Source organism: Diceros bicornis, chromosome 3 (assembly GCF_020826845.1).
Source record: "Diceros bicornis minor isolate mBicDic1 chromosome 3, mDicBic1.mat.cur, whole genome shotgun sequence".
Lineage (NCBI taxonomy): Eukaryota > Metazoa > Chordata > Mammalia > Perissodactyla > Rhinocerotidae > Diceros > Diceros bicornis.
In genome coordinates, this window is record NC_080742.1 from 59,281,412 (window position 1) to 59,304,612 (window position 23,201).

General features: G+C 35.3%; 1 protein-coding gene across 1 annotated transcript in view; it reads left to right on the forward strand.

Moving 5' to 3' along the window:
- SEPTIN7 (septin 7) overlaps positions 1-23,201 on the forward strand; it is a 114,904-nt gene that overhangs the window by 64,589 nt on the left and 27,114 nt on the right. The window contains exons 4-6 of the mRNA XM_058534525.1: positions 6,095-6,201; positions 17,858-17,958; positions 19,085-19,219. Of these exons, the coding sequence (XP_058390508.1) occupies positions 6,095-6,201; positions 17,858-17,958; positions 19,085-19,219 (343 nt within the window). The remainder of the gene's footprint in view (positions 1-6,094; positions 6,202-17,857; positions 17,959-19,084; positions 19,220-23,201) is intronic.

Below are 23,201 nucleotides of genomic sequence, written 5' to 3' on the forward strand. Positions count from 1 at the left end.
CGATGGGTTATAGGGGAGGGGGTTAGGAATGGTGACCTTCTGGTGTAACAGACTGGGAGTGCCACAACAGATCTTTCAGTTTTCATTGATGATGGCTATCAGCATAGACTCTCTGGTCAGGGGTCATCACATTCCTAAGGAACTCAAAAGAACCAAGTTATCATCTTATCGCAGCTGGGAGGTACATGCACAAGCAGGGGCCGTAAATTCTACAGAGCTGTTAGATCTCCTGGAGGGTGCATATCCAGCTCGGTTAGTTTGTCAGAGGTCATTCAAAGTTACAAAAGGGTTTTTCTTTTCTACAGTGTGGCTTCCCTTGTGTCAACCTTGTTTTGAGCCGGTATCAATTATCGTCTATGAACAGAGATAATTTGAATCTTCTTTCTTTTATTCTCCATCAATCTAGCTAACGGTTTGTCAGTTTCATTGATCTTTTCTAAACAGTAACCTTTGGTTTCTTTGAGTTTTCTGTATTGTTTTTCTGTTCTCTATTTTGTTTATCTGTCCTCTCTAATATTTCCTTTCTTTTGCTAGCTGTGGATTTAGTTTGCTCTTTGCTTTTTTAGTTCTTTAAGTTGTAAAGTTAGGTTGTTGATTTCAGATCTTCATTTTTGTGTAAGCATGCTTATGAATTCTTATTAATTTCCCTCTTATCACTGATTTTTCTGTATCCCATAAGTTTTGGTATATTGTATTTTCATTTTCCTTTGTTTCATGACATTTTCTAATTTCTCTTGTGATTTCTTTTTGACCCATTAGTTGTTTGAGTGTGTTGTTTAATTTCCACATATTTGTTAATTTTTTCATTTTCCTTCATGTTTTTGATTTCTAGTTTCATTCTATTGTGGTGGGAAAAGATACTTTGTATGATTTCAGTCTTTTTAAATTTATTAAGAACTGTTTGCTTTTATGATCGGTGTTGGAAAATGCTCCATGTGCACTTTAGAAAAATGTGTATCTAGTATTGTTGGATGGAGTGTTTTGTCTATGTTTGTTAGGTCTAATTGGTTTATAGTGTTGTTCAAGTCCTCTATTTCCTTATTTACCTTCTGTCTGGTTCTTCTATCTATTATTGAAAGTGGAGTGTTGAAGTCTCCAACTATTATTGTAAAACTGTCCATTTTCCCCTTCAATTCTGTCAGTGTTTGCTTTATATATTTTGGAGCTCTCATGTTTGGTGTATATTTGTTTATAATTCTAATATCCACTTCTTGAATTGACCCTTATATCGATATATAATGTCCTTCTTTGTATCTTGTAATGGTTTTTGACGTGTCTGTTTTACCTATATTACCTGACCTCTTTTGGTTACTGCTTGCATGGAATATCTTTTCTATCCTTTTACTTTCAACTTGTGTGTGTCCTTAGATCTGAGATGTGTCTCTTTCAGATAGCATATAGTTGGATCATTTTTTTTATTTTTTTTTTTAGCTATTCTGGCAGTCTATGCCTTTGATTGAAGACTTTAATCCATTTACATGTAAAGTAATTACTGATAATGAAGAATTTACTTTTGCATTTTGTTTTCTGTATGTCTTACAGCTTTTTTATACCTTGTTTTCTTTTTAGTGCCTTCTGTGTTTAGTTGATTTTTTTGTAGCATCAGATTTTGATATCCTTTCTTATTCCTTTTTTTGTATATTCTGTAGATAATTTCTTTGTGATTATCATAGAGATTACATATAACATTCTAAATCATAATGATCTAATTTGAATTTATACCAACTTCAATTATATACACAAACTACTCATATACAGCCCCCCCACACACTTTTTCTTATTGGTGTGACAAATTGTGTTTAAACATTATGTACTCATTAACATAGATTTATAATTATTTTTTATTCGTTCATCTTTTAAATTTTATAGAAAATATAAAGTGGAGTTACAAACCAACATTAAAATAATACTAGTTTTTATATTTTTCCATGTATTTGCCTTTACTAGCACTCATATTTTATATCTTCATATGGCTTTGAGTTACTGTTAGTCCTTTCGTTTTCAACCTGAAGAACTTCCTTCACCATTTCTTGAGATCATGTGTAGTGATAATAAATTCTCTCAGTTTTTGTTTATCTGGGAATATATTAATTTCTACCTCAGTTTTTAAGCACAATTTTGCCAGATATAAAAGTCTCATTTGACAGTTGTATCATCACACCACCTTCTGCCATCCAAGATTTCTGCTGAGAAATTGGCTGATAATCTTATTAAAGATTCCTTCTATGTGGTATGTTGCTTCTCTTTTGTTGCTTTCAAGGTTCTCTCTTTGTCTTTGTCTTTCATCAGTTTGATCGTGATGTGTCTTGGTGTGGGTCACCAGGGGTTTATTCTACTAGAAGTTCATTGAAATTCTTGAATTTGTAGATTCATGTCTTTCATCAAATTTGGAAACGTTTTTGGACATGTTTTTATTCAAATACAGGCACAACTCGTTTTATTGTGTTTCACTTTATTGTGCGTTGCACTTTTTACAAGACCCTCCACCAGCAAAAAGATTACATCTGAGCTGAAGGCTCAGATGATGATTAGCATTTTTTAGCAATAAAGTATTTTTTAATTAAGGTCTGTACATTCCTTTTTTAGACATAATGGTATTGCACACTTAATAGACTACAGTATAGTGTAAACATAACTTTTATAGGCACTGGGAAACCACAAAATTTTTGTGACTTGCTTTATTGCAATATTTGCTTTATTGCAGTGGTCTGGAACTGAACCCACAATATATCCAAGGTATGCCTGTAGTCTCTTTGACCCTTTCTCTTTCTTCTCGTTCTGAAACTCAGATAGTGTATATATTGGTCTGACTGGTGGTATCGCACAAGTCCTTTAAACTGTTTACTTTTCTTCATTCTTTTTCTTTCTGCTTCTTAGATTCATTAATTTTAATTGTGTTGTCTTCAAGTGTGCTGATTCTTTCTTCGGCCTGCTCAATTCTGCTGTTGAACCTCTCTAGTGAATTTTTCAGTTCAATTATTGTATTTTCAGCTCCAGAATTTTTGTTTGTTTGTTTTTACAGTTTCTGTCTCTTCGTTGATATTCTCGTTTAGTTCATATATCTTTCTCCTGATTTCCATTAGTTCTTTGTCCATTTTTTCCTTTAGCTCTTTGAACATATTTAAGACAGCTGTTTTAAAGTTCTTATCTAGTTAAGTCCGATATCTGTGCTGCTTCAGGGATGATTTCTGAGAATTTGTTAACGTTCCTTTCTGTAGGCTGTATTTTCCTGTTTCTTTGCATGCCTTGTGATTTTTTTGTTGAAAAATATGCATTTGAAAAAACAGTCACCCTTCTCAGTCTTTGCATTCCAGCTATATGTCAGAGCAGTTGTATGGTGATTAGCTGGGCATGCTTTGAGCCTAGAGATCAGTTGAAGTGAAAGTTTAAGGCCTTCTCAGGACTTGTCTGAGCTTGCATATTGCCTAGGCTGTATGTGGCTTTCTCAGTTTCCCCTTTATACATGCCTGCTTTTCAATGTCTTAATTCTCCAACAAATTAATTCTCACCCCAGCTTCTCCTCAGGACCTTAGGTGGTCTTTTGTATCTGTCTACCCATAATCTTTTGCTTCGGGTATCTGCGGGTTTGTAGTCTCCCTACATGTAGCTTTCACCAGTGGTACCCAGTGCTTTTCCCACCTGAAATCTCAGCTAGGCAAGACACGGACCAGTTCTTCTGGCAGCCCCTAGAGAGGTTGGAATGTTTTAAGTAAGGTCTCCTCTGTTCCTTCTGGTTTGAGGGAAGGATTAGGAACTGGGCTGCCACCTCCTCAAGACCCAGACATACCATAGAGGGAGTAGGGCAAGAGTAAATAAAAACGACATGAAACTTCCTACTGTTTTGTTTATAGCATTTTCTTGACTGGGCATTTGCTTGCTTGCTGTAGACCTTTGACTGTTTTTCCAGAGCTCCTATAGGGTTAATTTAGCCAGTTTCTAGTTGTTTTTGATGTTTCTGTGAGGGCTTGAAACTTCTTACTCTCACATTTTGCTGACATCACTCAAGAATACTTTTTAAATTATGAAAATAATACAAGCTTAGTGAAGGAAATTTAGAGCACAAGAAATGTAGAAAACTAAGAAGAAAATCTTACCTAAAATCTTACTACTCCATAGTAGCCTCTAAACATTTTGATATGTTGCCTTTGAGGCTTTTTTTTCTTTCATCTCTCCTTTTGTTTTGTGCTGCTTCCTCTTGTCTCCCCACTCCTCACCACCAAAAAAAAGGGGGAAATTAAATACATAAAATAAGGTATAAACATAATTTTAGTCAGTATAGTGTTTTTTGAATATAGTGTACATTGAACATCCAAAAATATTTTATAAGTACCCAAATTTTTCATTTATGCTTCTAAATGAAAATATTGTAGATATTTCTGATTATCCCCAAATACTTATGTTTTATTCTAGTCTTTCCTTCTTTATTCAAGGTATATGAGTTAAGAAAGAAGTAGGTATGGAGAACCTATAACTTATTTTCCAGAGACTTAGAAATTTCTGGAATTTTTACATCCAGCAAAAAGTGGCATCCCCTCATTCAAAGGGGGTAAGCCCAGACCACCTAGGATGGATCTTATGTTTCTTGAGAGCCAATATAAAAAGAACTCAACCTCAATATAAAAATAGTAAGGTTAATATTATGACATCAGCTATTTAGGCTAAAGATGCCTATTAAACTAATTGAAGCATTAACAATAATTGGATTCTTTAACCCTGTACCATGTTAATTGATAATTATAATATGATTTGTAATTTATTTTAATCTTGTTTGTATATATTGAAACTATATTTTGGTGAAAATTAACTGTGTAGTTGGTGCAGTGTACTGGACTTGACATGGAGGGTCAAAGAAGCGTATGTGATCTTAGTGGAAGTTATGTCCTACCTTCCTCCATTCCTACCTCCTACCTCAAGCAGAGGCACTATAAAAAGTAATTACCTACATTTTTTGGAGTCTGGTTTATGGAGAGAGGTACCCTTTATCCTTAAGCTGATTGGTATGTGGGTGAATAAATTGGAAGTATTTTGATTCACTTTTATACTGAGGTGCATTGTGATTAATTTTTTTTGTGTTTTTTTTGTTTTTTTGAGGAAGATTGGCCCTGAGCTAACATCTGTTGCCAATCTTCTTCTTTTTCTTTTTTCTCTCCAAAGCCCCACTATGTAGTTATATATATCCTAGTTGTAGGTCCTTCTAGTTCTTCTGTGTGGAACACCGCCTCAGCACAGCTTGATGAGCGGTGAGTACGTCTGCGCCCAGGATCCAAACTGGTGAACCCTGGGCCACTAAAGCGGAAGGCGCAAACTCAACCCCTACACCACCGCCCTGGCCCCTGATTAATTTTCTTTTTGTCAGCAGATTTCTACTTTTTATAGCTGCATAATTTCTTGCTTTGGTCATTCATTGATTATTGTCTATAATAAACATTTATACTTAACTTTTTTAATGTTTTGTTTCACTGAAGCAGCAATATATAATCCAACTGGGATGTTGGATGACTAACTTTGGTCTCTAGGAATAAGTTACTGTTAAAAATGGAGGCTATTGTATCAGATACATTACTTTTAAAGAACACATATTGTAGAATTATAAAGCTAAAAGGAATCCTTGGAAACATGAGTCTAATTTGATAGATAAGAAAATGAGGACAAAGAACTTATTCTATTAGGGAGTCTTTATAGTATATTATTTATTTATTTATTTTTATTTTTTTACTTTTATTTTTTGTGAGGAAGATCAGCCCTGAGCTAACATCCTTGCCAATCCTCCTCTTTTTTTTTTTCTGAGTAAAACCGGCCCTGGGCCGACATCTGTGCCCATCTCCCTCCACTTTATATGGGACGCTGCCACAGCATGGCCTGACAAGTGGTGCGTCGGTGCGCGCCTGGGATCCGAAGCCAGGCTCCCAGCAGTGGAGCGTGTGCACTTAATCGCTATGCTACGGGGCTGGCCCTATAGTATATTTTTTAATGTCACTTTCTTGTTCCACCAAGAAGTACTTGCATAACACAAGTTTGATTATAGCATTGGTTGAATATTTAAGGTTGATAAAGTGGCTGAGTTTAACAGATTTTTCCCCCATATTTCTTTTAGGTGAATCTGGACTGGGAAAGTCAACGTTAATCAACTCATTATTCCTCACAGATTTGTATTCTCCAGAGTATCCAGGTCCTTCCCATAGAATAAAAAAGACTGTACAGGTATGTGTATTAGTATTGTTAATAAGTTGGAGTAATGTTAACATGCACAAAACACATGCTGTAACTTATTATGCTTCCCTAGAGATAGGTTTCAAATTTGGCTTAGCCAATGTAAAGTGGTAAACGTGGTTGTTGATTTAATAAGAGAGAGAGAAGTGCAGTTAATTAGAGGAATTATCTTTATTAGAACCTTCTAAATTTGTCCTGAGGACCCTCCTACAGGATGTAGTAAGTAATACCCCTAGAGTTACTCTGTCCAATATAGTAACTACTTGCCATGTGTGGCTATTTAAGTTTGAATGAGTTAAAAGTTAATAAAATTAAAAATTCAGTTTCTCAGTTGCACCAATTCATATTTTAAGTGCTCAATAGCCGTATGTGGCAAGTGGCTACCATTTGGAGCTACCATTCCACCATTGCAGAAAGTTCTGTTGAACAGTGTGGAGAAAACATGATTTGCAGAAAAGCCATTATTATTTAAATACAATGTTCTCTATTAGTAGCATAATACCACTTGATAGTTGAATGGCAATAGCAATTTGTTAAGGCTCTCAAGCTGTGTATAGTCTAATGTAGTACTTTTCAGTCTTTAATGTGCATTCTGATCACCTGGGGAGCTTGTTAAATTAGGTTTCTCTTCTAGTAGGTCTGAGGTGGGTTGAAATTCTGCATTTCTAACGAAATTCCAGGTGATGCCAATTCTGCTGGCCCGTAGACCACACTTCATATAGCACAGATCTAGACTCTAGATCTACACTGTCCAGTACAGTAGCTGGTAGCCACATGTGGCTGTTGAGCTGTTAAAAAATGTGGGTAGTCCAAATTAAGATGTTATACATGTATAAAATACACCCTAGATTTTGAAGACTTAGTATGTAAAAAAGAATGTAAAGTATCTCGACTTAGTATGTAAAAAAGAATGTAAAGTATCTTGTTAATAACTTTTTATGTTAATTACATTTTTCAGTAATAATAGTTTGGTAATATTCGGTTAAATAAAATACATTAATTTCATCTGTTTTGTTACTACTTTTTAAAGTGGCTACTGAAAAATTTAAAATTAGTAATATGGCTCACATTTCATTTTTGTTGGGCAGCACTGCTCTAAGCTGTTGATTGAAAAAATTGGTGGATTGATGCAGCAATACACAGCACGTAAGCAGAGAGGGAGGGAGTGACTAGTTGTGGCTGGAGCAGGCTTTACTGAGGTAGTGATGCTAGAGCTGGATTTCAAGACTTGGTAGTGATAATCCCAGTGCACAAGATGGAAGGACAGTCTGGAAATTCTGGGAAGAAACTCATATATATCAAATTGCAAGATGCAGTTTAGTAATTGGACCCTTACGAAGTAATTCTGTGAAGTAAATCTTTTATTTCTCCTTCTTAAAGTTTTTCTCTATTTTAGGAATTTTTTTTTGTATCCCTCATAGATCTTGAGATTTCAAATTACCTGCGAAAATATGTTCTTGAAACTTGGTACATATTACATTGCTTATTTATTTTGTGATATTGGATATTTTAACCCTAAGCAAGAAGATAAACTTTTAACTTTCTTAATTTAGGTATTTAAATTCAAGATCAGTAAACTAGGTATGTGGAAATGTTAAAGGAACCCCACAGTGTAGATTCTTAAGTTCAGGAATATTTAGTGTAAAATATCTGTAAGAGCTTAATGATCATGTACCTACCAGTAGTATTCTTGATGATTAGTGCTGGTGAGGAGTCCCCTTTGTGGTTCTAGCACAAGCATAATGCCAGGCCTATGTTAATAATAACACAACGCTTAGTCATTAACATCTTCCAGGTACTATTACAAGCACTTTAGTTACATTAACTTATTTAATTCTTACAACAACTTTATGAGGTAAGTTGTATTATTATCCCCATTTTACAAATGTGGAAATTGAGGCATGGAGGTGGTGATATGCCTGAGATCATGTAGTTAGAGTGACAGAATTAGGATATGAATCTAAGCAGTCTGATTTAGTCTGTATTCTATCAAGCTATACTATCTCTACTGTAGATACGTAATAAACATTAGTTTAATAGATTAACCAGTTCTTAATAAGTGGATTAGCTTTTCTTTATTACATCTCCTCCTTTTTAACAATGTTTGGTCCAGCAAATGATCGGTTTTCTTTTGGTTTATTTCACCTTTTTCTTTAAAAATCTGACATAGGGAGATAGATTTCCCAATTAGGCACTTTAGACAAAATGATGACAAAACGATTTGATCAGTGAAGTCATCTCTTCATCATAGTTATGTAATATATGAAAGTAGTTAAAATAACAGAAAATGCCTCTATTGAGTCCATAAGGCTGGTCCATCTGATGCTAGCTAATAAGGGATACTTAAGAGAAGTGGTTTTTTGTTTCACTTTTTAAATTTCAGAAGGTACACACATGATGTTTGCTGTTGCTTATTAGGTTTAAATTTGCAAGCTGGACTCGGGATGGTATTGACTTCCCTTTAAATACTAGGCTTGAAATTACGGTAAACTACTGCTGGGTGGGTGATGAAAGCCAATTAACTCATGAAAGTTTTGTACCTTATTATGTTTTATTTTACTTTGTTTAATAAAGACGAAAGAACAATATTTCTAGCTGTCTTGATTCACCCATGCAGTGATTTTTGCTAGTGTCTGAACAGATGGACGTATCGGCACTTGCAGTCTCAGGAATTCAACACATAGAAATCTAGTTTGACATACGTACTTTGCAACAAAGTGTTTGCTCAGACAATGAGAGATTGCTTGTAATGTAGTTATAACTGTGCTTATTCTGTCATAGTACACATATTGCAAAAAGTATGTTAAATAGGATTTGTATCAAATTGTGGTCAGTGATTCTCTATATTGTGAGACTTAATATTTTGCCTTTTTATTTTATCTTCTTAATTCTATACAGTGAGCGTGCTTTTATAATTTTTAAAAATGCCTTTCAGAAAAGAAAATATAATACCAAAAGAGAAAAAGTAGCTATGGGGACTATGAATCATGTTAAGAATTAGTTCTAGGTTGGTTCAACAAAACCTATCCCCTTAAAGTCCTTATGCCAAAAATAAATTTGCCAAACAAATTTATCAAAAATATTGATAGACCATATGGTACTGTCTATCCTAAACCAGCTGCTCTCCCTGCAGGTTTCCCCATCTCTCTGAGTGACAACTCTACCTTTCTAGTTGCTCAGGCCAAAAAACTTGGAGTCACCCTTAACTCCTTTCTTCTTCTCTAATTCTACATGCAGTCCATCTACAAGTCCCATTACATCTATTTTCACAATATATCTGGAATCCTACCACTTCTTTCCAATTCCCTAGTGCCACTCATATGCTGGGTCCTGGGTTCCATCATCTCTCTTCCTGGATTATTACAGTAGCCTCCTAACTTGCCTGCCTGATTTGATCCTTGACCACCACTCCAGTATTTTTAACAAAGCAGTGAGAGTCTACTTTTACAGTGTAAATCAGACCATATTGCATCTCTGCTCACAACTCTTCAGTGGCTTCCTATCTCACTCAGAGCAAGGCCAGAGTTCCTATAATATCTAAGAGACCCTATGAGATTTGCCCTCAACCCCCCCTTCAACCGATTTTCTACGCTTTTCCACTTTTGGCTTATTCTGCTCTGGCCAAACCAACCTTGCCATTCTTTGAACAGGTTAATCTTACTTTCACCTCAGAACCCTTCCACTTCTTCTTTCTCTGCCTGCGATGTTTTTCTCTGGGATATCTTCACGGCTTCCTTCCTAATTTTCATCAGTACTCTGCTTAAAAGTTGCTGTCTCAATGAGGCCTTCCCTGACCACCCTGTAAACTCCTTCTGGTACCTACCCCTGGCTCCAAATGTGTAAGCTTTATGAGGATAGGGACTTCATTTTATTCACTGCTGTAAACTCAGTCCTAGAACTGGCTCTGTTATACATTAGCACCCAATACTTGTTGAATGATTGAAAAAACGATTTAAAAAATTTGTGAGGATTATGTGTTTAGTTGGGATATTTTTAAATTTGAGGATCTTTGAAGTTTTGTTAATCTTTTTCTTTTGGTTTGTGAAGTCCTGTAAATCACTATTGTAGATTAAGTGGAATAATTTTAAATTTGAGAATTGTTGAAGTTTTAAATTCGAGGATCTTTTTTGAAGTTGGTTGATTATTTTCATTTTTGTCTTGAGCAGCATTTTTTAAATTTAATTTTTAGGGGCTGGCCCGGTGGCGCAAGTGGTTAAGTGCGTGCGCCCTGCTGCGGCAGCCCGGGGTTCGCTGGTTCGGATCCCGGGCGCGTACTGACGCACTGCTTGTTGAGCCCTGCTGTGGTGGCGTCCCATATAAAGTAGAGGAAGGTGGGGACAGATGTTAGCCCAGGGCCAGTCTTCCTCAGCAAAAAAGAGGAGGATTGGCATCGGATGTTAGCTCAGGGCTGGTCTTCCTCACCAAAAAAAAAATAATAATAATAATTTTTAATTGATGTGTAGCTTGTATACTGAAAGGAACAAGTTTAAGCATAGAGCTTTATGAATTTTTGTAGATGTAGTTTTATATCCAGGTAACTACTACCTTGATTAAGATATAGTACATTTCTGTCACCCCAGAAGGCTTCCTTATGCATCGATGCTCTCACTCAGTATTACATCCACCCCCAAATATAAACACCTTTTGACTTCTATCGTCATAGATTAATTTTGCCTGTTTTTGAACTTCATTTAGATGTACTCTTTATGTCTGATTTCTTTCACCTAAGATTATGTCGGGGGTATTTGTTCGTATTGTGTAGCTGTAGTTCTTTTTCATTACTGTATAATATTCTGTTATATGAATATATCACAGCATAGCCCTTCTGTTGTAGATAAGCGTTTGGGTTTTTAGTTTTTGACTAATATGAATATTCTTATACATATCTCTTGGTGGACATAGGCACTCATTTCTGTTGTGTGTGTGTGAGCACACACGTGGGAATGTGTGCATAAAGGTATTTCATTGTTTTAGTTTAGTTTCTTTGATTTCTTGCAAGATTGAACATATCTTTTATATTCATTAACTGTTCAGATTTCATTGAAGTGCTTGACTACCTTAATATTTCTTATCTTTTCCTCCTTGATTTGGAGTTGTTGTTTATCTAGATAATAGTCCCTAACGTTTCAGACATTGCAGATAATTTCTCCCGGGCTAGCACCTGTTCAAGATGATGGGAGAGGTTCTCAATATGTTAGAATTCTTTTTACATTGGCTTATCTCTAAAATAATCCTGTATAAACTCCCTTTACCTTCTTTTGATCTAACACCTCAAAAGTGTCCTCTTCTATTGTGACTATCTTTCTGACTTTCCCTTTTTTGAAAACAAAGGAGTAATTAGGGCTGAGAATATCTTTAGTAAGATTTTTAAGACAAATGCCTGTGTAGCACTATTAAATCTCCCTTTTTTACCAAAAATAAGACCTATAACATCTGAGAACTGGATTGATCCTGAGTAGAATCCCAGAGAAGTCCTCTTTCCTGACTGTACCATGGGGGTATTCTTTGATATTACTGTAAACAAGTTGAGGATCATTTAAACTCTTTTCCCACTTACCCAAGAAAGACATGTTCTGAGTCATTCAATGTAGTTAGAGAATAGAATGTAATTTCCTTTTACAGTTGGCTGGCTCTTTACCAAGCCTGGTAATCTGGCAGATGATCTGCTCTTGGAAGCTCATGAATTCTCTCAGTGGAGAGTGGTCAGAAGTATTACATCTCAGCCCAGACATATTAGACCAGGAGAAACATACAATCCTCAGTTTCAAAAGGCAAATGTCTGTTAATTTCCCTGACCTGAAGGCTTTCTGGACCTTTCCAACTGCCAAAAAAAAGGAAGAAGAAAAGAAAAATCCTGTGATGTGGCCAGACAGGGAGTGAAATTTTAATAAACACCACGATTTCCTTATCTCCTCCCTGAGCATTATTTATTTACAAGAGACTTGTGTCTTAAAGAAGAAATTCCTTCACATTCACAGTCTTGGAAGGAAAGAGAAGCTGTCTATACTGAACAGAGACATAATTCTTAGCTTCCTGTATATCAGTGGTTCTGATTTGAGTGAAAATTTCAGTATTAGATAGAAGTCCTTTGAAATTAGTTCCTGACCTCCTGTCTGGGGCCTCGGGACCCTTAGCTGTGCAGTTCCAAATGTGAACTGAAACTCTAGTCTTGGAGTTCTTTATACCAGTGGTTCTCAAACTTGAGTGTGCATCACGCTTGGAAGTCTTGCTAAAACAGATTGCTGAGTCTCCCTCTGCAGAGTTTGCTATTTAGTAGGTTTGAGCCAGGGCCCAAAGAATTTGCATTTCTAGTAAGTTCTCAGACTATGCAGCTGCTAGTCTGTGTACTACACTTTGAGAACCATTGCTCTGTAGTGTTTCTGGCCTGCTGCAGACTGGTTTCATCCTGTCTTTGTGGGAAGAAGGTAAGAGAGGGAAGTGTTTTTCCTTAGTTCTTTGAGAATATTTCAAATTGAATGAAATAGCACGTTACTTCTGTTTTCTTTCATATATATTTTTTCCAATGACCAAAATGATAGAAAAAAATCGAACACTTCATGTTCCAATCTTAAATATAGATCCTCAGATTAACAAAATTTTTAAGAAAAATATTACATAGAATGTTGTATGTTAGCAAACTTTATAATTTTGTTATATTTGAAAAATTTTAAGTTATATATCGTGTCAGTGAAATTTTGCCAACCATCTCTTAGGGAAAGACTGAACTTTATTCTAAGTCCGTGTCAGTTTCTTTTGTGAAATGGCTGTTAGGTTTTTTTTTAAGTTCTTAGTTGGTAGCCTTATGCTGGTTCCTTTAAAACTTTTTTCTTGGACTGTGAAATCCTACAAATCACTATTGTAGATTAAACGGGTGCAAAAATTTTGGAGGTGAGAAAACGTGAAAGCAATGAATCCTATCCTTAGGATAACTTGTTATAGATTCCTTAAAACATTTTTATAGAGCCTGGTTAGGAAACTCTCCTCGTGATGTTGGTCCAATTTTGATAGTTTTTTGAACCAGTCCTTCACAGAACAGACATTTGAAAGCTTGTCTTATACCAGGTTTAGGGCTACAGTGATGATGGATACAGTCAAAATTCTCAAGGATCTCACAATCAAGTGAAGGCTATAGCAAACAATTATGATTTAGTGAGAAAGATACTGCTGTAAGGTGCTATAGAGGTGACATTGGCAAGGTAGACTTTAGTGAAGTAGTAAGAATGGAGGGCAAGCTGGCAGTGGGTTGAGAATTGAGTGCTAAGTGAGTCAGCGAAGATGGGATAGTTATGAAGGAAGGGATGAGAGGGAATACCCAGAGGTTGAGTGTTGGGGACTAAGAGCGTAGTTTGGTTTTTATTTCCAGAAAAGATCTGAGAATGTTTATATCCTATGGGAAATCAGTTTCTAAGAGATGAGAGGTTGAAGATAGAGGGGAAGTAGTCTAAATAGTTGTCAAGATGACTCTAAAATGGAAAGTGATCAGATCCATGGCATAGATTAAGAGATTAGCGTTAGGAAGAAAGGGATCTGTCTATTCCACTGAACAGAAGGGAAGACTCAGTGTTGCTTCAGACAAATTGAGGATGCTCTCGTCTTCAAGTAGAGATGAGGCACTTTGTTGAGCGTGGTGGCAGAGATAGTAGGGAGAGCTTGGGAAATGGGAGATGCGTGAGACTAAGGAGCACGTAAAAGGATTATCAGACAGCAGGGGAATTCCTGTTAAGATTGAAGTTTATGAATTTTATGGAACAGAAAGGTATCTGAGCTAGCAAGGAAAATAGAGGGATTTGGAGAAAATGAAAGGGAGAGGGGACTTAAGATCTCAGTGTAAGTAGACAGGGGATTGAGGTGTGGTGGTTCAGAGAGTAGAAGACAGAATTAGAACTTTTGGATCATCTTTCTTCTCAATAAACTATCTGGATATTGAGATAGTTACCTAGATATAAGAATACATTTACAAAAATATCAAATAAGTTTTCTGGGTCTTGATGAGAAGAAAGTAGTCTTTAGGCATAACTGTTCTGTTATTGGTCATTGCCTCTTTTAGTTTCTTGTGGAACATAATGAAGTATTTAAGATGGTGTTTGTCTTTTGAGCCATTAACTAATCAAAATAGATAGTTTTTGTGTTTGGGCTAAGTAGAGTATCTCAGGTTGTTCAAGTCTCTGCAGAGCTTTGGCTGTAATGTCACCTCCCTAGCAAGTGTCAGTAGAGATTAGCTCTTGACAGAAATTTTAACCCTCTCCTCAAAATTTAATATAGTTAAATAAGTAACACTTTTTATTTACTTTAACAAATAGCTCTTAAACATTAGGTTAGAAAAGTTAAGTGTATTTAACAGTCATTTGAAAATGAAAGAAATGAAGCTGTAGAAACATCGAAGGTTTGACTTTTTTCTCAGATTGAAAAACCGAACAATATTAGGAAAAAAGAGTGCCTTGGATTTCTATAATCTAGGAATCCAAAAGAGGCCTCAATAAATTAATTATACATAAACAGTATAATGGGCTTTAGTTTTATTTTTCAGAGAGAAGCAGAGTTGAAAATGCCCTTCATTCATTCCTTCAGTATTAAATTATGCATTTAATCTTGGAGAACTCTGAGTGATGCCATAAAATATGCTGATGTGACCTGCTTAAGTAAAGTGCATGGGAAAGTGGCCATTTGGAATACATTTGTTAAGAAAAGTTTGAAATTCCTGGACTTGAACTAATTTGTTTTCCATGGATCCCATGAGGATACTTGCAAAACCAAATGATAGGATACAGTTGGATCCTGTGAATGGCACTACTTTACGTTATGTTTTCTGGATCTCTTCCATATGTTGTTGTCGTCTTTGTATTTGACCATGTATGGATACATAGAATTTCATAGGCCGGAGAAGAAAAGAAGCTTTATAAACAGACTCTTTAAAGTATATAAGATACAGATCTTCATTTTTCTTATCATGTCAATAAACATTTAAGTTGTTAAACTGATTTAAAAAAAACAAGCAAACAAAGATCTTAAAATTTAAGCTGTTACGATGTGTGATTAGTATACAACTTGTTACTGAGGGTAGAAATGGGCTTTGTTTAGTAATACAAGAACCAGAAATGGTTTGGGAGTAAAATCGTGAGATACTTCATGTAGAAAAATTATATTTTTCCATCAGTTTCTGATATACAATACTACGTCCTTTAAGAGAATTACTCAGTAAAGGGATGGTATGATTACTTTGTATATATTTTCTGCTTCAAAAATATATGGCAGTTCCTGTAAATGAATGACCTGTTTTTATGAAAGAGATGGAGGCAAATTCAAGATATATTGAGGTTTTAGATTTGACCATATTGTCCTTTTTTTTCCCCTTATTGAGATATAATTGGTATATAACCAGACTGTACTTTGACTAGAGGACCATCGGATATATAAAATGTGAACTTCTTATGCCATATGAGATAATAGCACTTAAATTTTTTTAGTTTTGATAATCTAACACCAATGATTATTTCCTCAGTTATTTTGCCTCCCTAATATTATTAGAGTAACCTGCTATCTGACAAGCTGTTTTATCTTAGCTATGTGGTGTGAAACAGTGGTCTCCCAAGCACTGTGCATCCATTGTTGATACTGAAGATGAACAGAAAATATTAGAACCCTTAACTGATGTTTACTTTTTTAATCTACAGAGAAATTAATATTTAACTAATATTTAATTTTCAGATTGCCAATCATATATATTTGGTAGATCATATGTGCTTATATTTGGGATGTTCCAAATTTTCACTGATAGTTTACACCCAGATCAAAGCAGTCTGAAGACCATTGGACTAAAAGATAAGACCTTTGCCTCTTATTTGTCTAAAAGATTAGAAGCTCCTCCATGGACATGCATGTTCAAATCTCAGGCAGTGTTTTCAGTTTTTGTTTTTGTGTGAGGAAGATCAGCCCTGAGCTAACATCCATGTCAATCCTCCTCTTTTTGCTGAGGAAGCCTGGCCCTGGGCTAACATCTGTGCCTGTCTTCTTCCACTTTATATGGGACACCGCCAGAGCATGACCTGACAAGCGGTGCACTGGTGCGTGCCCAGGATCCAAACCCAGGCCTCCAGCAGTGGAGCGCGCACACTTAACTGCCACACCATGGGGCCGGCCCAGTGTTTTCAGTTTTAACAAGTTTCTTTTGTGATAATATTCTTTTAACAAAATAACTTTTGACTGCTATAGACTTGCACTGTCCAATTCAGTGGTCACTAAGGCAAATGTGTGTGTAAGTTCGCATTAATTCAAATGAAATGAAATTAAACCTTCAGCTCCTCAGTTGCGCTTGTCACATTTCAAGGGCTAGGTAGGCACGTTGGCAAGCAGCTACCATATTAGACAGTGCAGATACAGAACATTTCCATCATCCCAGAAAGTTCTATTGGTCAGTGCTTCTGCAGACTTTCTTGCTCAGCAATTTTGGTCTCAGCTCATCGGTCTCTTCATGCATCAGCTAGCATCTGTAAGAAAATGCCAAAAGGCAGTGGAAGGACATCATCATATCTGTAATCTCGAAAGGAACACCAAACTTTTTCTACCCAGAAATTGGTCACTTTTCCTTTCCAAACTGTTAATCAACATAAATAGTTGAAGTTGCTTTTCACATGTCTGTGGTTACATTTTCTCCTTAAGTCTGTTAGTACTTAATTTGTACCATTTTATGCCACTTAACACTCAAAATTTGAGTATAGTTCTTGCCTCTTAAATTACCTACTATCAGCGTACCTGGACCCTCTAGTCTTAGTAAGCACTTGATTTAAATGTACATTGAATGAAAGCCTGGGGGAATTATTCCTCTTTTCTCTTTAAATCAGTGTTTGCTTTATCTAGCAGCAGCATATGCCCAAGAATAGTGATTTTTTATGTTCTGATACAGAGCTTGGGGTTACAGAAAATCTTAGATGTAGGAGTCCTATTGTTTGAGTCCAATACCCTTTCTCAAATAGAACATTTTTACAAATTCTAAAGATACCTGAAGATTTTAATCCGAGTTAGTAGGGTTTTACCCTACCAGAATACATTTTTTTCAATGCCTGGACCTTTGCTGATTGCTTTGGCCTAAATTTGCAGTATCACATTTGAGAAGAGAATTGGATTTTAGCCATAACATAAACACAAGTGTAAATAATTACTGCCATGCTGAGAAAGATTTGGGAATAGTAGTAAGTTCATTTGAGTAATTAGTTTGGGCCAAACTAGATGGAGATAGTCCAGGAAAACATTTACTGTAAATGATAGATTATATGTACTTGTCTGATTAATCACATTTGATCTCTATGAATTACTGAATCATTCAAGCACATTGTTTATTTGTATTACTAGATGTGCATTTAGGTTATATAAGTATTATATGGCTTCAGTGATATTACTGTTTTATCAGTTTCCTTCTTTATACCAGCTATGAACCATAAACCCACTATTTACATATGTACTTTTCTTTCAAGTAACCAGGACTTCTAATTTCCACAATAATTGATTCTAAAGAAAATGTAGAGTGGGCAGATTTAGTTTGCAAAAAGCTTCCTGGTTGATTTTGATTAAAGCTCATCTCTCTACCTCTTACCTTGTAGGAAACCACAGGTGTAATGTATGGTATTAATATCTGCACCAATGACTCTTACAGGTGGAACAATCCAAAGTTTTAATCAAAGAAGGTGGTGTTCAGTTGCTGCTCACAATAGTTGATACCCCAGGATTTGGAGATGCAGTGGATAATAGTAATTGGTAAGAAGGGTTTGTCATCACTGCTTTCCTTTACATTTGGGGTACAGGGGTGGTTAGACTTTTTCTGCTTAACATTTTAAAACTTTTCATCTTAGCAAAGGTCACTGAATCTTAAGTGATATGACTTGGATTCATATACCAACTTTGCCACTTATTTGACAATGCTGCTTAACTTCTTTGAACTAATTTCCTTTACTGTAAAATGAAGATAATACCTATCGTAGAATTATTTTGAAGACAACTTCTAAAGCAACATAGATACCAGAATTCTCATTATTATAAGAAATTTAAAACTTTTCATTCTCTTCTATAATTTTATCCATTTATATACATTATTTTCTATCACATCCTAATTTAAACCTGATTTTAGACCTTGAGTTTTTCCATAAGACATAAGTGAAGAAGCTATCCATGACATTCTAGTTGGAAATAATATCTTAGTATCTTATAAACATATTTTAATTTTTCTTTGAGTACCACATTGTTTTGTTTTGTGAGGAAGGCCAGCCCTGAGCTAACATCCATGCCAATCCTCCTCTTTTTGCTGAGGAAGACTGGCCCTGAGCTAACATCCATGCCCGTTTTCCTCTACTTTATTTGGGACGCCGCCATAGCATGGCCTGACAAGCGGTGCGTCAGTGCGTGCCCGGGATGCGTACCCCAGGCAGCCAGCAGTGGAGCACACGCTCTTAACCGCTGTGCCATGGGGCTGGCCCCTCCACATTGTTTTTAAAGTAAATTTCTGTCAACTTTTAAAACACCTAAGTTCATCATGAGGTTTTTGTATTGTTTAATCTTTTCATTTGAAATGTAAAACTCTTTGGGTATAATTTTTCATATTGATATACTTTTCAATGCAAATACTATGATGATAATTTAGTTATGTTTTGACTCTAAATGATTTTCTTTCATTTGGAAAGTTGAGAAATAATGAATCAAGATTTATTCAACATAATTTATACCTGTTTTTGAATCAGTATATGTAGAATAATTTGAGATGTCTTCCACTGGTTAGATTGGTTTTGCCTATTTAAAAATATTAATTATTGTCCTTTAACAGAGTCATCAGTTGTACGTTCATATGTAGAATTACAACTTAATTGTTTTATTTATCTGCCTTTTATAGCTGGCAGCCTGTTATCGACTACATTGATAGTAAATTTGAGGACTACCTAAATGCAGAATCTCGAGTGAACAGACGTCAGATGCCTGATAACAGGGTGCAGTGTTGTTTGTACTTCATTGCACCTTCAGGACACGGGTCAGTACCTTGAAGCTTCTGATAACCTTTTTTGTTGTTTATTATTATTCAACTTTGGGTGCATATTTTAGTAATCCTGGTATCTATGGAGTACATTTAACTATACCAGCTGTAAAGTCCCAAATTCCATATAAAAATGGCTTATAGAAAATCTTTTTAAGTCCTAGATAAACTATGATTTTACTTAGTTTCTCGTGCATAAGGCTTTTACCTGCTTCATGGAAAGGAGCAGTGTTTCCATCATGGTTTGATGTCTCAGTGTGGCTAATTTAGCTTTCTTTTTGACTACTTTGCCACTACTTGAACCATCAGATAAGGAGAAACAGCCATAACAGTTAGCTTAGACATATTCTAAGAAACTCCAAAGATGTTATTTACTATAGATCTGATAGATAAGGTTACAAAAAAACTTAAGTACGCAAGTTCTCATGTACCATTTCCTTCTTCACTAAATCTATTTGGCTTCTGTTTCAACTTAGCTGTCACAGTCACATTGTTTAAGTATCATATCATGAATACTAACCTTCTACTTACTAGAAGTTAAGATCTAAGTATCTAGACATTTATCTGATCTGATTATTCTGTTAGTACAGCCAACCTGTACTCCCTTTTTTGTTGTTTGTACTTCTGTCATTTTGAGTAGATATATGTGTCATTGTCAACTGCAGATGTTTATAATTACTCTTCACTCTTTTTCTTTGAATAAATGACTCAGCATAACTCAGCTACCTGATGATTGTAACTCTACCATCTCTCCACCAAATGGACTTTTATATAGCATCAGAATGAATAACATTAAGTCTTCTAAAACTGAAATTACTAGTGTAAACTGGTTCCTTCCTAAGGATACCTTTCTCTTTTATTTTCTGCTTCTTTCTCCACCTTTTTCCTAGAGTCTAGTGCCCATTATCACTGTCTTAGTTGAGCAGAAAGCCTTAATTATGTAGTTTACCATTTTTGCACTGTCACGTTGTAGCAGTACAAATATTTCTTCTTTTATTTCTAATATTCTACATGTTCTCAGAAGTTTACATATTTAAAGCACAAAATTGGCTCATCTACTTAAAAGCCTCGAAAAAAGTAATCTCAAAACTACAACACACTGTATGTAGCCTTTTATGAGTACTTATTAGCTTCTCCCCTTAAATTTTTTTTTTTTTTTTTATTTCATCGTTCTGGTTTAACTTGTTAGGGCTTTTTTCCTAGAAGCCAACAGAGTAAAATCTTAATCTGCAGTTAAGTCAATAGAAATTTGTCAGTTTATATCCAGCTTTATTATTTTAGATATTTTGGACTCTCTCCAAGATTTGGTAATTCTCATGAAGTCACATTCTCCCTATCCCCCGAGGGAAAATCTATTTCCTAAAATTGCATGGGAAATAAGATTTTTTTTTTTTTTTTTTTAAGGACAAATTTTTGATGTGATTCAAATGATATGTAGTGGCTTTGGGCCATTTCTTGTTTGTCACAAGGGATGGGAGTTCAAAATTTTTATTTCCTTTGTATAAAAATGTACCTTTGAATAGTTTCTCAGCTTAACTATTTTTGGAAATGGAACAGTGTTTTTGCCCATTGGTATATTCTACTATGGATTAAGTGAAAGAATATGGCACTAAGTTTTACCTAGAGAGTTCCAAATCCCCTACTTACTGCAGGCTGAAATTCCAGGCAGTCTAATAGATGAATCAAGGCCTTTATGTCTTATCTGGGTAGTCCTTGAATTCCCTTTTTAGAGGGATCCTGTTTTTGGAGTAATTATAAATTGGTCCAACTGTATTTTCAGTGCTCCCCACCTCACCCCATTAAGTGTCATCACTGAACACAGGGCTGATTTATGATTTCAGCTACTGTTGCTCTATTTTCTTTGTTTAGTGGTTGGTAATTGCTATTAAAATTAAAAACTGACTTGAAACTTGAATTTTAAACTGGTGTTTTTACCCTTCTGAATATTGATTGCCACTTAAAAAAATCAATGTCACGGAGTGAGTTTTATATGGAAAGTTTTTTCTCTTAGAAATACATATGTATTATAAATATTTGTTATTTGCCCTTTAGTGATTTTATTTATTTTGCTATAGGCTTTGAGGATGAATAGCCTTTTCCCTCTAATGTGGGTTTATCTTCTAGAAATTCTATAAAGGACTTTCCATTGTTTAAAAACAACATTTAAAAGCTAAGTTTGTTGGAAAAGATGACCTGAAATAAAACTAAATGGACAGAGGAAAAATTTCAACCTGAATGTATTCTACCTGTGAACTAAATGTTTTCTCCTGTTGACGTTTTGTAAGCTTCTGAAATTTGTATTCTAATTTAAAAGGGCAGAAGGGTTTTATCGGGGCTTTCTATAAAGGTTTTACCTTTTTTCCTAAAGTTTACTTTTTAAACTGATTTAAGTGTTCTTCAGTCTTGTTTTATATTTAAGAAGTTGACTTTCTCAATTTCACTTTTAAAGTGTCTTTCTAAGTTGATATAATATAATAAATATTCAGCAAGTTATTGTTGAATTGTTGGGTTTTTATTTTAATATTTTATATTAAATGCTCTTAAGATTTATTAAAATTTTAGATTAACTGAATTCTTTTTTGTCTGGTTTAGTGAGGTGGTGGTGGTGCTAATTTAAATTTGTCATGACTATAATCTGGAAAGTGAACCATAAAAATTTACATATTTGAGATTGGTTGAATGAGCCGGCTTTTATATTTGGTGTTGTTTGTAATGATTGATGAAGCAAAACTTAAATTTTTTCAAAGATGGACAGGTTCTTTCAGTCAACACTAGTGAGGTAAGGGCTCTGTTTACAGATAATATAGAGTTATTCCAGCCACACAGGCTTTTCTGTAGTATTCTTTATTTTCTGAATACCAATATCAAATTCCAAAGGATTCAAGATAAGGAGAATTAGAAGAGGTAGCTATCTTAATTCTCCATATCCCTGCTCCTTACCCCTCCCTATCTTTCTGCCAGTGTCACTACCACAAAGAGGTATGGTATTACTTGTTAGTAAAAAGGAATATTTCATTAGTCTCTGGGCTCCAATCCCCTCAACTTTATATGTAAACTAGAGTACTTTAAGAGAACCCTAACAAGGGCTTTCTCTTTATTTTAAAATATTAGTCAATAAAATTCATAACAAAATTAGACCTTTATGCCATTTTTATCAGTTTTATAAAAGTTAAGTCTAGAATGATATTCCTATGCAAAATATTCCCATTATCTTCATTTATTTTTGTGGTATATTAATGTTTAGTCTACAGTATATTCTAGATGTGAGGAATTTCTTTGGTTTTCATTTAGAGTTATTCAAGGACATAAGGAAAATCACAGCAGCTTACTTTTTTGATCAACAGATATTTGGACACCTTCTCAGGTGTTGACATCGTCCTAGGTGTTGGAGATATAGATGAATGAAAGCCCTTGCTTTTGAGGATCTTCTAGTGAGAAGACGGGAAAAATACACAAGTAGGCAGTTTCTATACAGAAGATTGTGTTGTAACCTCTTAGAGAGATGCCTAGTCTTAGATTAGAAAAGGACTGCCAGAGGAAATGAGAATTGTAAGCCAAGTCCTAAAGGATAAAGAGGAATTAGGCAGGCCAAATTGAAGGAGGGTGGGAGTGGAGCATGTTCCAGGCAGAGGCAGTAACCTATGGCCAGAGGTCAAAGTATGGTGCTTTCAAGAAATTGTGAGAAATTCAAAAAGGCTGGAACTTCGGAAGTAGGAGGTGGCAAAAGATGCTAAGGGATGCTAAGAGATGACACCTGGAGAGGCTGTCGTCTTCACAGGCTTTGTAGGCCACACTAGCTAAGGAATCTGGCCTTTAGTAAGATTTTCAGTCAGGAAATGACTCAATCAGATTTGCGTTTTAGAAAGACCATTCTGACTGCAGTGTGCATGGTTTGGAGGGAAACCAAATAGGTTCTTATAATTATCCATAGCAAAGGTCTTGGTAGCCTGAACCAAAGTAATGGAAATGGAGATAAATA